The sequence below is a fragment of the Salvelinus alpinus genome, chromosome 4, assembly GCF_045679555.1.
Source record: "Salvelinus alpinus chromosome 4, SLU_Salpinus.1, whole genome shotgun sequence".
Classification (NCBI taxonomy): Eukaryota; Metazoa; Chordata; class Actinopteri; order Salmoniformes; family Salmonidae; genus Salvelinus; species Salvelinus alpinus.
The window spans coordinates 20,487,191-20,499,667 of record NC_092089.1 but is presented as its reverse complement, the minus strand read 5'-3'; the positions used below and the strand labels follow the sequence as shown (position 1 = coordinate 20,499,667).

The following is a 12,477-nucleotide window of genomic DNA, read 5'->3' as shown; positions in this document are numbered from 1 at the left end:
TCATACTGTACCTTAGACAGATTAACTACATGTCATACTGTACTTTAGACAGATTAACTACATGTCATACTGTACCTTAGACAGATTAACTACATGTCATCCTGTACTTTAGACAGATTAACTACATGTCATACTGTACTTTAGACAGATTAACTACATGTCATACTGTACTTTAGACAGATTAACTACATGTCATACTGTACCTTAGACAGATTAACTACATGTCATACTGTACTTTAGACAGATTAACTACATGTCATACTGTACCTTAGACAGATTAACTACATGTCATCCTGTACTTTAGACAGATTAACTACATGTCATACTGTACTTTAGACAGATTAACTACATGTCATACTGTACTTTAGACAGATTAACTACATGTCATACTGTACCTTAGACAGATTAACTACATGTCATCCTGTACTTTAGACAGATTAACTACATGTCATACTGTACCTTAGACAGATTAACTACATGTCATACTGTACTTTAGACAGATTAACTACATGTCATACTGTACCTTGGACAGATTAACTACATGTCATACTGTACTTTAGACAGATTAACTACATGTCATACTGTACTTTAGACAGATTAACTACATGTCATACTGTACTTTAGACAGATTAACTACATGTCATCCTGTACTTTAGACAGATTAACTACATGTCATACTGTACTTTAGACAGATTAACTACATGTCATACTGTACTTTAGACAGATTAACTACATGTCATACTGTACTTTAGACAGATTAACTACATGTCATACTGTACTTTAGACAGATTAACTACATGTCATACTGTACTTTAGACAGATTAACTACATGTCATACTGTACTTTAGACAGATTAACTACATGTCATACTGTACTTTAGACAGATTAACTACATGTCATCCTGTACTTTAGACAGATTAACTACATGTCATACTGTACTTTAGACAGATTAACTACATGTCATACTGTACTTTAGACAGATTAACTATATGTCATCCTCTACTTTAGACAGATTAACTACATGTCATACTGTACTTTAGACAGATTAACTACATGTCATACTGTACTTTAGACAGATTAACTACATGTCATACTGTACTTTAGACAGATTAACTACATGTCATACTGTACTTTAGACAGATTAACTACATGTCATACTGTACTTTAGACAGATTAACTACATGTCATCCTGTACTTTAGACAGATTAACTACATGTCATACTGTACTTTAGACAGATTAACTACATGTCATACTGTACTTTAGACAGATTAACTACATGTCATACTGTACTTTAGACAGATTAACTACATGTCATACTGTACTTTAGACAGATTAACTACATGTCATACTGTACTTTAAACAGATTAACTACATGTCATACTGTACTTTAGACAGATTAACTACATGTCATACTGTACCTTGGACAGATTAACTACATGTCATACTGTACTTTAGACAGATTAACTACATGTCATACTGTACTTTAGACAGATTAAGTACATGTCATCCTCTACTTTAGACAGATTAACTACATGTCATACTGTACTTTAGACAGATTAACTACATGTCATACTGTACCTTAGACAGATTAACTACATGTCATACTGTACTTTAGACAGATTAACTACATGTCATACTGTACCTTGGGTTGTTTCCTGGAGGTAGAGGGGCAGATGGAACCATGATGAACAGATTCAGGATGGGAGGACAGAGGAGAGAGAAAACCCAGGGGTCCATCAACAACACCATCACAGACAGAGAGAGGGGGATAGACAGAGGGGAGAGAGTGAGAGAGAAACGGGGGGAGATAGAGAGAAAGAGAGGTACCATGGTTAGCATTAAAACAATTGAACAGACTGTTAAATGTTACCTCTCTCTTTCTTATGTTCACTTTCAAGTTTTAAAGTCACGTCCACAATTACAGTGAAATGCTTTTTTACAAACTCTAAACCCAACAATGCAGTAATCAATATCAATGTAGTACTACAAATAACAAGGTAGAACAAAAACACAGGAGATATAAAAATAAGAAGAGCAGGAGAAAGTAAGAAGCTATAGACAGGGTCAGTTCAGTACCATATTAACACTGTGCAGGGACACTGGAGTGATAGAGGTAGATATGTAGAGGGGTAAACATACTATATACAGGGTCAGTTCAGTACCATATTATATACAGGGTCAGTTCAATACCATATTAACAATGTGCAGGGACACTGGAGTGATAGAGGTAGATATGTAGAGGGGTAAACATACTATATACAGGGTCAGTTCAATACCATATTAACAATGTGCAGGGACACTGGAGTGATAGAGGTAGATATGTAGAGGGGTAAACATACTATATACAGGGTCAGTTCAGTACCATATTAACAATGTGCAGGGATACTGGAGTGATAGAGGTAGATGTGTAGAGGGGTAAACATACTATATACAGGGTCAGTTCATTACCATATTAACAATGTGCAGGGACACTGGAGTGATAGAGGTAGATATGTAGAGGGGTAAACATACTATATACAGGGTCATTTCAATACCATATTAACACTGTGCAGGGACACTGGAGTGATAGAGGTAGATATGTATAGGGGTAAGGTGACTAGGCATCAGGATATATGATACACAGAGTAGCAGCAGCGTAAATGATGACTGTATCTGAGTGTGTGTGTGTGTAGAGTCAGTATAAATGTGTGTGCATGTTGTGTGTGTATGAGCAGAGAGAGAGAGAGAGAGAGAGAGAGAGAAGAGACAAGAGACAGCAGAGAGATCAGAAATAGATATGGAGAGAGAGTGAGAAAGAGAGAGAGAGAGAGAGAGAGAGAGAGAGAGAGAGAGAGAGAGAGAGAGAGAGTGAGAGAGCAGCTGCAACTCTCACAGTAGGAATCCTCTGTTGTCTACGTTGACCCAAAAGATCACACTGAAATGGAAATGTATTAGTCTCTAGCCAGGCTATACTTTTGGACATAGACAACTAAGTGACATCACAATAGAGCATGTGTTTAGAATATACCGGTATAGATCTATGTCATAACCACATAGAAAACTAAGCGGCATCACAATAGAGCAGGTGTTTACAACATACGTGTATAAAGCTATGTCATAACCACATAGAAAACTAAGTGACATCACAATAGAGCATGTGTTTAGAACATACCGGTATAGAGCGATGTCATAACCACATAGACAACTAAGTGACATCACAATAGAGCAGGTGTTTCCAACATACCAGTATAGAGTTATGTCATAACCACATAGAAAACTAAGTGACATCACAATAGAGCATGTGTTTAGAACATACCGGTATAGATCTATGTCATAACCACATAGAAAACTAAGTGACATCACAATAGAGCAGGTGTTTCCAACATACCAGTATAGAGCTATGTCATAACCACATAGAAAACTAAGTGACATCACAATAGAGCATGTGTTTCCAACATACCAGTATAGAGCTATGTCATAACCACATAGAAAACTAAGTGACATCACCATAGAGCATGTGTTTAGAACATACCTGTATAGATCTATGTCATAACCACATAGAAAACTAAGTGACATCACAATAGAGCAGGTGTTTAGAACATACCAGTATAGAGCTATGTCATAACCACATAGAAAACTAAGTGACATCACAATAGAGCATGTGTTTAGAACATACCAGTATGGAGCTATGTCATAACCACATAGAAAACTAAGTGACATCACAATAGAGCATGTGTTTAGAACATACCGGTATAGAGCGATGTCATAACCACATAGAAAACTAAGTGACATCACAATAGAGCATGTGTTTAGAACATACCGGTATAGAGCGATGTCATAACCACATAGAAAACTAAGTGACATCACAATAGAGCATGTGTTTAGAACATACCGGTATAGAGCGATGTCATAACCACATAGAAAACTAAGTGACATCACAATAGAGCAGGTGTTTAGAACATACCGGTATAGAGCGATGTCAAAACCACATAGAAAACTAAGTGACATCACAATAGAGCATGTGTTTAGAACATACCAGTATGGAGCTATGTCATAACCACATAGAAAACTAAGTGACATCACAATAGAGCAGGTGTTTAGAACATACCGGTATAGAGCTATGTCATAACCACATAGAAAACTAAGCGGCATCACAATAGAGCATGTGTTTAGAATATACCGGTATAGATCTATGTCATAACCACATAGAAAACTAAGCGGCATCACAATAGAGCAGGTGTTTACAACATACGTGTATAGAGCTATGTCATAACCACATAGAAAACTAAGTGACATCACAATAGAGCATGTGTTTAGAACATACCGGTATAGAGCTATGTCATAACCACATAGAAAACTAAGTGACATCACAATAGAGCATGTGTTTAGAACATACCGGTATAGAGCGATGTCATAACCACATAGAAAACTAAGTGACATCACAATAGAGCATGTGTTTCCAACATACCAGTATAGAGCTATGTCATAACCACATAGAAAACTAAGTGACATCACAATAGAGCAGGTGTTTCCAACATACCTGTATAGAGCTATGTCATAACCACATAGAAAACTAAGTGACATCACAATAGAGCAGGTGTTCACAACATACCGGTATAGAGCGATGTCATAACCACATAGAAAACTAAGTGACATCACAATAGAACAGGTGTTCACAACATACCGGTATAGAGCGATGTCATAACCACATTTCAAAAATTCACTCATCCATCCAACTACCTCATACTTCACTTCACACATCACTGCTGTAGTCATTTTTCTTCTTTCATTCCTCTCGTTCATTCATTCACTCCCTCGTTCATTCATTGAGGTCCAGGCAGGCGTTGTTTCTGGTGCTGCCTGCTGTGAAAGGCCTCATAAATGGGGCGGTGGAGCGTGAGGAAGGGAAGAGATTTAGGATTCAATGTCCCACTGACTCTGTTGGGTAAACTAGACTAAAGCCTGGGGACTTAACCAGGGAGGCTGGACTCAGCTCTGTGTGTGTGTGTGCCTGCCAGGGAGGCTAAGATAGAGGATGGCTGTAGATTACCACTACACAGCAGTCAGGACAATAAGGAATATGGAATATAGTGTGTCTAATATCAAAGAGACCTCGGCTACTAGATGACATCCACATTCCCACGGTGTAAACATTGCCTAGGACTTCTATTCTGCACAATAACATTGTAAGGTTCTGCTTTTCTTTTCATTGTCAACCTTGTGTTCTTTTTCTTTGTGTTCTGGAACATAGCCCTGTCTCTTTGTGTTCTGGAACATAGTCCTGTCTCTTTGTGTTCTGGAACGTAGCCCTGTCTCTTTGTGTTCTGGAACGTGGCCCTGTTTCTTTGTGTTCTGGAACGTAGCCCTGTCTCTTTGTGTTCTGGAACGTAGCCCTGTCTCTTTGTGTTCTGGAACGTAGCCCTGTCTCTTTGTGTTCTGGAACGTAGCCCTGTTTCTTTGTGTTCTGGAACGTAGCCCTGTTTCTTTGTGTTCTGGAACGTAGCCCTGTTTCTTTGTGTTCTGGAACGTAGCCCTGTTTCTTTGTGTTCTGGAACGTAGCCCTGTCTCTTTGTGTTCTGGAACGTAGCCCTGTTTCTTTGTGTTCTGGAACGTAGCCCTGTTTCTTTGTGTTCTGGAACGTAGCCCTGTTTCTTTGTGTTCTGGAACGTAGCCCTGTCTCTTTGTGTTCTGGAACGTAGCCCTGTTTCTTTGTGTTCTGGAACGTATCCCTGTCTCTTTGTGTTCTGGAACGTAGCCCTGTCTCTTTGTGTGTCTCTTTGTGTTCTGGAACGTAGCCCTGTTTCTTTGTGTTCTGGAACGTAGCCCTGTCTCTTTGTGTTCTGGAACGTAGCCCTGTCTCTTTGTGTCTCTGGAACGTAGCCCTGTTTCTTTGTGTTCTGGAACGTAGCCCTGTCTCTTTGTGTTCTGGAACGTAGCCCTGTCTCGTTGTGTTCTGGAACGTAGCCCTGTTTCTTTGTGTTCTGGAACGTAGCCCTGTTTCTTTGTGTTCTGGAACGTAGCCCTGTTTCTTTGTGCTCTGGAACGTAGCCCTGTTTCTTTGTGTTCTGGAACGTAGCCCTGTTTCTTTGTGTTCTGGAACGTAGCCCTGTTTCTTTGTGTTCTGGAACATAGCCCTGTCTCTTTGTGTTCTGGAACATAGCCCTGTTTCTTTGTGTTCTGGAACGTAGCCCTGTCTCTTTGTGTTCTGGAACGTAGCCCTGTTTCTTTGTGTTCTGGAACGTAGCCCTGTCTCTTTGTGTTCTGGAACGTAGCCCTGTCTCTTTGTGTTCTGGAACGTAGCCCTGTCTCTTTGTGTTCTGGAACGTAGCCCTGTTTCTTTGTGTTCTGGAACGTAGCCCTGTTTCTTTGTGTTCTGGAACGTAGCCCTGTTTCTTTGTGTTCTGGAACGTAGTCCTGTCTCTTTGTGTTCTGGAACGTAGCCCTGTCTCTTTGTGTTCTGGAACGTAGCCCTGTTTCTTTGTGTTCTGGAACGTAGCCCACTTCCTACCTGTGTTTGACCATTTCCTGCCTGTGACCACGATTCCTGCCAAGGCTTAATAAACATCTGCCGCGCCCTGCGCGTGAATCTACACCCTGTTCTCTCTGAGTATGCACTACAAACATGACAAACACAGGACTTACTGTTCTTCACTTGGAAGCTGATCTCACAAGATGCTGGTATCTGGGATGAGAGATAACGTCACAGCAAAAACAACTGCTCTTACCAAGGCTTCATGGTGTGAAGAGATTGTTTTCTGTCATCAGTGATAGCTGAAGAACGACCCTATAGACAAACTATTAGAACTACTAGACTGTTACTAATGACAGACATGAGTCAGCGTGCACAGTATGTCTCTCAGTCCCATGGACAGGCTGTGTGAATGCAGTCTACCTGGCATGCTCCACTACAGTAATAACATTCCCCAGCTGACAGTCACAGTATGTCTCTCAGTCCCATGGACAGGCTGTGTGAATGCAGTCTACCTGGCATGCTCCACTACAGTAATAACATTCCCCAGCTGACAGTCACAGTATGTCTCTCAGTCCCATGGACAGGCTGTGTGAATGCAGTCTACCTGGCATGCTCCACTACAGTAATAACATTCCCCAGCTGACAGTCACCTGCGGGCATCGCCCCGACCCCTCAGTGACCCTACAGTTGGCACACACGGGTGGCCAATCAGCATAGCCCTCCAGAAGAGAGAGAAACAGAGAGAGAGAGTGTGACAGAGATGGAGAGGAGGGGTGACAAGAGAGAGAGAGAGAGAGAGAGAGAGAGAGAGAGAGAGAGAGAGAGAGAGAGAGAGAGAGAGAGAGAGAGAGAGAGAGAGAGAGAGAGAGGGGGGATGGAGAGAGAGAGAGAGGGGGGATGGAGAGAGAGGGGGGAGAGATGAGAGGGGATAAGAACCTGGCAGTGCCACACAGGTGGGCATCACCTTCACTGAGCAACACAGCAGACCTGGCAGCCACCACGGCAAGAACTAAACACTGGAGCGTAGCCAGCCACATGGACTGAACTCAACCAGGTAGACTAGTCAGTCATGTTGGCAGACCTCATAATAGAAGGCGTGGTGCTGTATCAGACCATACTGCTCAATGGGTGTGTGGTTTCTACTGAGGGCAGATAGAACGATGAGTACTGACACTAAAAACAGAGCAACAACAAAAACCAACTGGCTGGAGCTGTCAACAGTAACATCTGTCTGTCTGGGCTGGAGCTGTCAACATAGTAACATCTGTCTGTCTGGGCTGGAGCTGTCAACATAGTAACATCTGTCTGTCTGGGCTGGAGCTGTCAACATAGTAACATCTGTCTGTCTGGGCTGGAGCTGTCAACATAGTAACATCTGTCTGTCTGGGCTGGAGCTGTCAACAGTAACATCTGTCTGTCTGGGCTGGAGCTGTCAACATAGTAACACATGTCTGTCTGGGCTGGAGCTGTCAACAGTAACATCTGTCTGTCTGGGCTGGAGCTGTCAACAGTAACATCTGTCTGTCTGGGCTGGAGCTGTCAACAGTAACATCTGTCTGTCTGTCTGGGCTGGAGCTGTCAACAGTAACATCTGTCTGTCTGGGCTGGAGCTGTCAACATAGTAACATCTGTCTGTCTGGGCTGGAGCTGTCAACATAGTAACATCTGTCTGTCTGGGCTGGAGCTGTCAACAGTAACATCTGTCTGTCTGGGCTGGAGCTGTCAACATAGTAACACATGTCTGTCTGGGCTGGAGCTGTCAACAGTAACATCTGTCTGTCTGGGCTGGAGCTGTTAACATAGTAACATCTGTCTGTCTTGGTTGGAACTGTCAACATAGTAACATCTGTCTGTCTTGGTTGGAGCTGTCAACATAGTAACATCTGTCTGTCTGGGCTGGAGCTGTCAACATAGTAACATCTGTCTGTCTGGGCTGGAGCTGTCAACATAGTAACATCTGTCTGTCTGGGCTGGAGCTGTCAACATAGTAACATCTGTCTGTCTGGGCTGGAGCTGTCAACAGTAACATCTGTCTGTCTGGGCTGGAGCTGTCAACAGTAACATCTGTCTGTCTGGGCTGGAGCTGTCAACATAGTAACATCTGTCTGTCTGGGCTGGAGCTGTCAACATAGTAACATCTGTCTGTCTTGGTTGGAGCTGTCAACATAGTAACATCTGTCTGTCTGGGCTGGAGCTGTCAACATAGTAACATCTGTCTGTCTTGGTTGGAGCTGTCAACATAGTAACATCTGTCTGTCTGGGCTGGAGCTGTCAACAGTAACATCTGTCTGTCTGGGCTGGAGCTGTCAACATAGTAACATCTGTCTGTCTGGGCTGGAGCTGTTAACATAGTAACATCTGTCTGTCTGGGCTGGAGCTGTCAACATAGTAACATCTGTCTGTCTGGGCTGGAGCTGTCAACATAGTAACATCTGTCTGTCTGGGCTGGAGCTGTCAACAGTAACATCTGTCTGTCTGGGCTGGAGCTGTCAACATAGTAACATCTGTCTGTCTGGGCTGGAGCTGTTAACATAGTAACATCTGTCTGTCTGGGCTGGAGCTGTCAACAGTAACATCTGTCTGTCTGGGCTGGAGCTGTCAACATAGTAACATGTCTGTCTGGGCTGGAGCTGTCAACAGTAACATCTGTCTGTCTGGGCTGGAGCTGTCAACATAGTAACATCTGTCTGTCTGGGCTGGAGCTGTCAACATAGTAACATCTGTCTGTCTTGGTTGGAGCTGTCAACATAGTAACATCTGTCTGTCTGGGCTGGAGCTGTCAACATAGTAACATCTGTCTGTCTGGGCTGGAGCTGTCAACAGTAACATCTGTCTGTCTGGGCTGGAGCTGTCAACATAGTAACATCTGTCTGTCTGGGCTGGAGCTGTCAACAGTAACATCTGTCTGTCTGGGCTGGAGCTGTCAACAGTAACATCTGTCTGTCTGGGCTGGAGCTGTCAACAGTAACATCTTGTAACGGTTTTCTAGATCTTCCTCCTCCTCAGACGAGGAGAGGAGAGAAGGATCGGAGGACCAATACGCAGCTAGGTATGATGACATAATATTTATTTAACAAGACAAAAGACGAAACGAAATACTCTTAAACAAACTACAAAACAACAAACGAAGTAGACAGACCTGGTGCGACGAACTTACATGTAACACGAAGAACGCAATAACAGGAAAACTGACTATATAAAACGAATGAACAAACAAAACCGAAAACAGTCCCGTGTGGCGTAACATACAGACACTGACACAGGAGACAACCACCCACAACAATCAAAGTGAAAACACCTACCTTAATATGGCTCTCAATCAGAGGAAATGAAAACCACCTGCCTCTAATTGAGAGCCATATCAGGTCACCCTTAAACCAACACAGAAACACATAACAAAGACTACCAACCCAAACTCACGCCCTGACCGTCAAACACATACAAAACAACAGAAAACAGGTCAGGAACGTGACACATCTGTCTGTCTGGGCTGGAGCTGTCAACAGTAACATCTGTCTGTCTGGGCTGGAGCTGTCAACATAGTAACATGTCTGTCTGGGCTGGAGCTGTCAACAGTAACATCTGTCTGTCTGGGCTGGAGCTGTCAACATAGTAACATCTGTCTGTCTGGGCTGGAGCTGTCAACAGTAACATCTGTCTGTCTGGGCTGGAGCTGTCAACATAGTAACATGTCTGTCTGGGCTGGAGCTGTCAACATAGTAACATCTGTCTGTCTGGGCTGGAGCTGTCACCATAGCAACATCTGTCTGTCTGGGCTGGAGCTGTCAACATAGTAACATCTGAAAAGGTCCCCTGTGGTTATGTGTTTAGGATTAAGGCCAGTGGGTTATTATGGCAAACAGAGCTCTACTCTGATTTATGCCCCTGCAGACAATGGCCCAGATTAAATGATCACTGAGTGGCCCACCTGCCCAAAGAGAGAGAGAGAGAGAGAGAGAGAGAGAGAGAGAGAGAGAGAGAGAGAGAGAGAGAGAGAGAGAGAGAGAGAGAGAGAGAGAGAGAGAGACAGAAAGAGAGAGAGAAAGGGAGGGAGAGAGAGGGAGAGACAGAGGGAGAGGGAGAGAGAGACATAGAGGGAGGGAGAGAGAGGGAGAGACAGATAGACAGACAGAAAGAGAGAGAGAGAGAGAGAGAGAGAGAGAGAGAGAGAGAGAGAGAGAAAGAAAGAAAGAAAGAAAGAAAGAAAGAAAGAAAGAAAGAAAGAAAGAAAGAAAGAAAGAAAGAAAGAAAGAAAGAAAGAAAGAAAGAAAGAAAGAAAGAAAGAAAGAGAGGGGCAATGAGGGAGAGACAAAGGGAGAGAAAAAGACAGAGGGAGAGAGACAGAAAGAGTTAGAAAGAGAGAGAGAGACATAGAAACACACATTCACTTTTCCCAATCTGACAGATTGTCAGCAGACATGATTTGTCTTTGACCAGCTGCCAGAACCTGACTACAGTCTAAATGGTGACAAAGTAATAACTTCTGGATTTAAACAACTATATGATCCATTTAAATCAAATGAAATAACACCCATGGTGTGTCTCCACGTCTCCTTTTCTATCACCTGTTGTAGTGCAGTGTACTACTTTACACCAGGACAAAGAAGGGAATGTAGGGAATAGGGAGCCATTGGGAATGCAGACTTTGTGTCCTGGTTTCAAATTCAGCAGTACCATGTTGCAAGGCTCAGACTGTCTCTGGTGTTCTACAGCTTTATGACAGAGCTCTGGGAGGTTCAGACTGTCTCTGGTGTTCTACAGCTTTATGACAGAGCTCTGGGAGGCTCAGACTGTCTCTGGTGTTCTACAGATTTATGACAGAGCTCTGGGAGGTTCAGACTGTCTCTGGTGTTCTACAGCTTTATGACAGAGCTCTGGGAGGCTCAGACTGTCTCTGGTGTTCTACAGCTTTATGACAGAGCTCTGGGAGGCTCAGACTGTCTCTGGTGTTCTACAGCTTTATGACAGAGCTCTGGGAGGCTCAGACTGTCTCTGGTGTTCTACAGCTTTATGACAGAGCTCTGGGAGGCTCAGACTGTCTCTGGTGTTCTACAGCTTTATGACAGAGCTCTGGGAGGCTCAGACTGTCTCTGGTGTTCTACAGCTTTATGACAGAGCTCTGGGAGGCTCAGACTGTCTCTGGTGTTCTACAGCTTTATGACAGAGCTCTGGGAGGTTCAGACTGTCTCTGGTGTTCTACAGCTTTATGACAGAGCTCTGGGAGGCTCAGACTGTCTCTGGTGTTCTACAGCTTTATGACAGAGCTCTGGGAGGTTCAGACTGTCTCTGGTGTTCTACAGCTTTATGACAGAGCTCTGGGAGGTTCAGACTGTCTCTGGTGTTCTACAGCTTTATGACAGAGCTCTGGGAGGTTCAGACTGTCTCTGGTGTTCTACAGCTTTATGACAGAGCTCTGGGAGGCTCAGACTGTCTCTGGTGTTCTACAGATTTATGACAGAGCTCTGGGAGGCTCAGACTGTCTCTGGTGTTCTACAGCTTTATGACAGAGCTCTGGGAGGTTCAGACTGTCTCTGGTGTTCTACAGCTTTATGACAGAGCTCTGGGAGGCTCAGACTGTCTCTGGTGTTCTACAGCTTTATGACAGAGCTCTGGGAGGCTCAGACTGTCTCTGGTGTTCTACAGCTTTATGACAGAGCTCTGGGAGGCTCAGACTGTCTCTGGTGTTCTACAGCTTTATGACAGAGCTCTGGGAGGCTCAGACTGTCTCTGGTGTTCTACAGCTTTATGACAGAGCTCTGGGAGGCTCAGACTGTCTCTGGTGTTCTACAGCTTTATGACAGAGCTCTGGGAGGCTCAGACTGTCTCTGGTGTTCTACAGCTTTATGGCAGAGCTCTGGGAGGCTCAGACTGTCTCTGGTGTTCTACAGCTTTATGACAGAGCTCTGGGAGGTTCAGACTGTCTCTGGTGTTCTACAGCTTTATGACAGAGCTCTGGGAGGCTCAGACTGTCTCTGGTGTTCTACAGCTTTATGACAGAGCTCTGGGAGGCTCAGACTGTCTCTGG

General features: G+C 43.6%; 1 protein-coding gene across 3 annotated transcripts in view; it reads right to left on the bottom strand.

The window, feature by feature from the left end:
* The window catches only part of LOC139572993 (kinesin-like protein KIF13A), a 154,023-nt gene that overhangs the window by 88,070 nt on the left and 53,476 nt on the right, over positions 1 to 12,477 (bottom strand). For all 3 annotated transcript variants that reach the window (XM_071395939.1, XM_071395940.1, XM_071395941.1), the window contains exon 3: positions 1,644 to 1,656. In XM_071395939.1, coding sequence (XP_071252040.1) covers positions 1,644 to 1,656 — 13 coding nt within the window. The remainder of the gene's footprint in view (positions 1 to 1,643; positions 1,657 to 12,477) is intronic.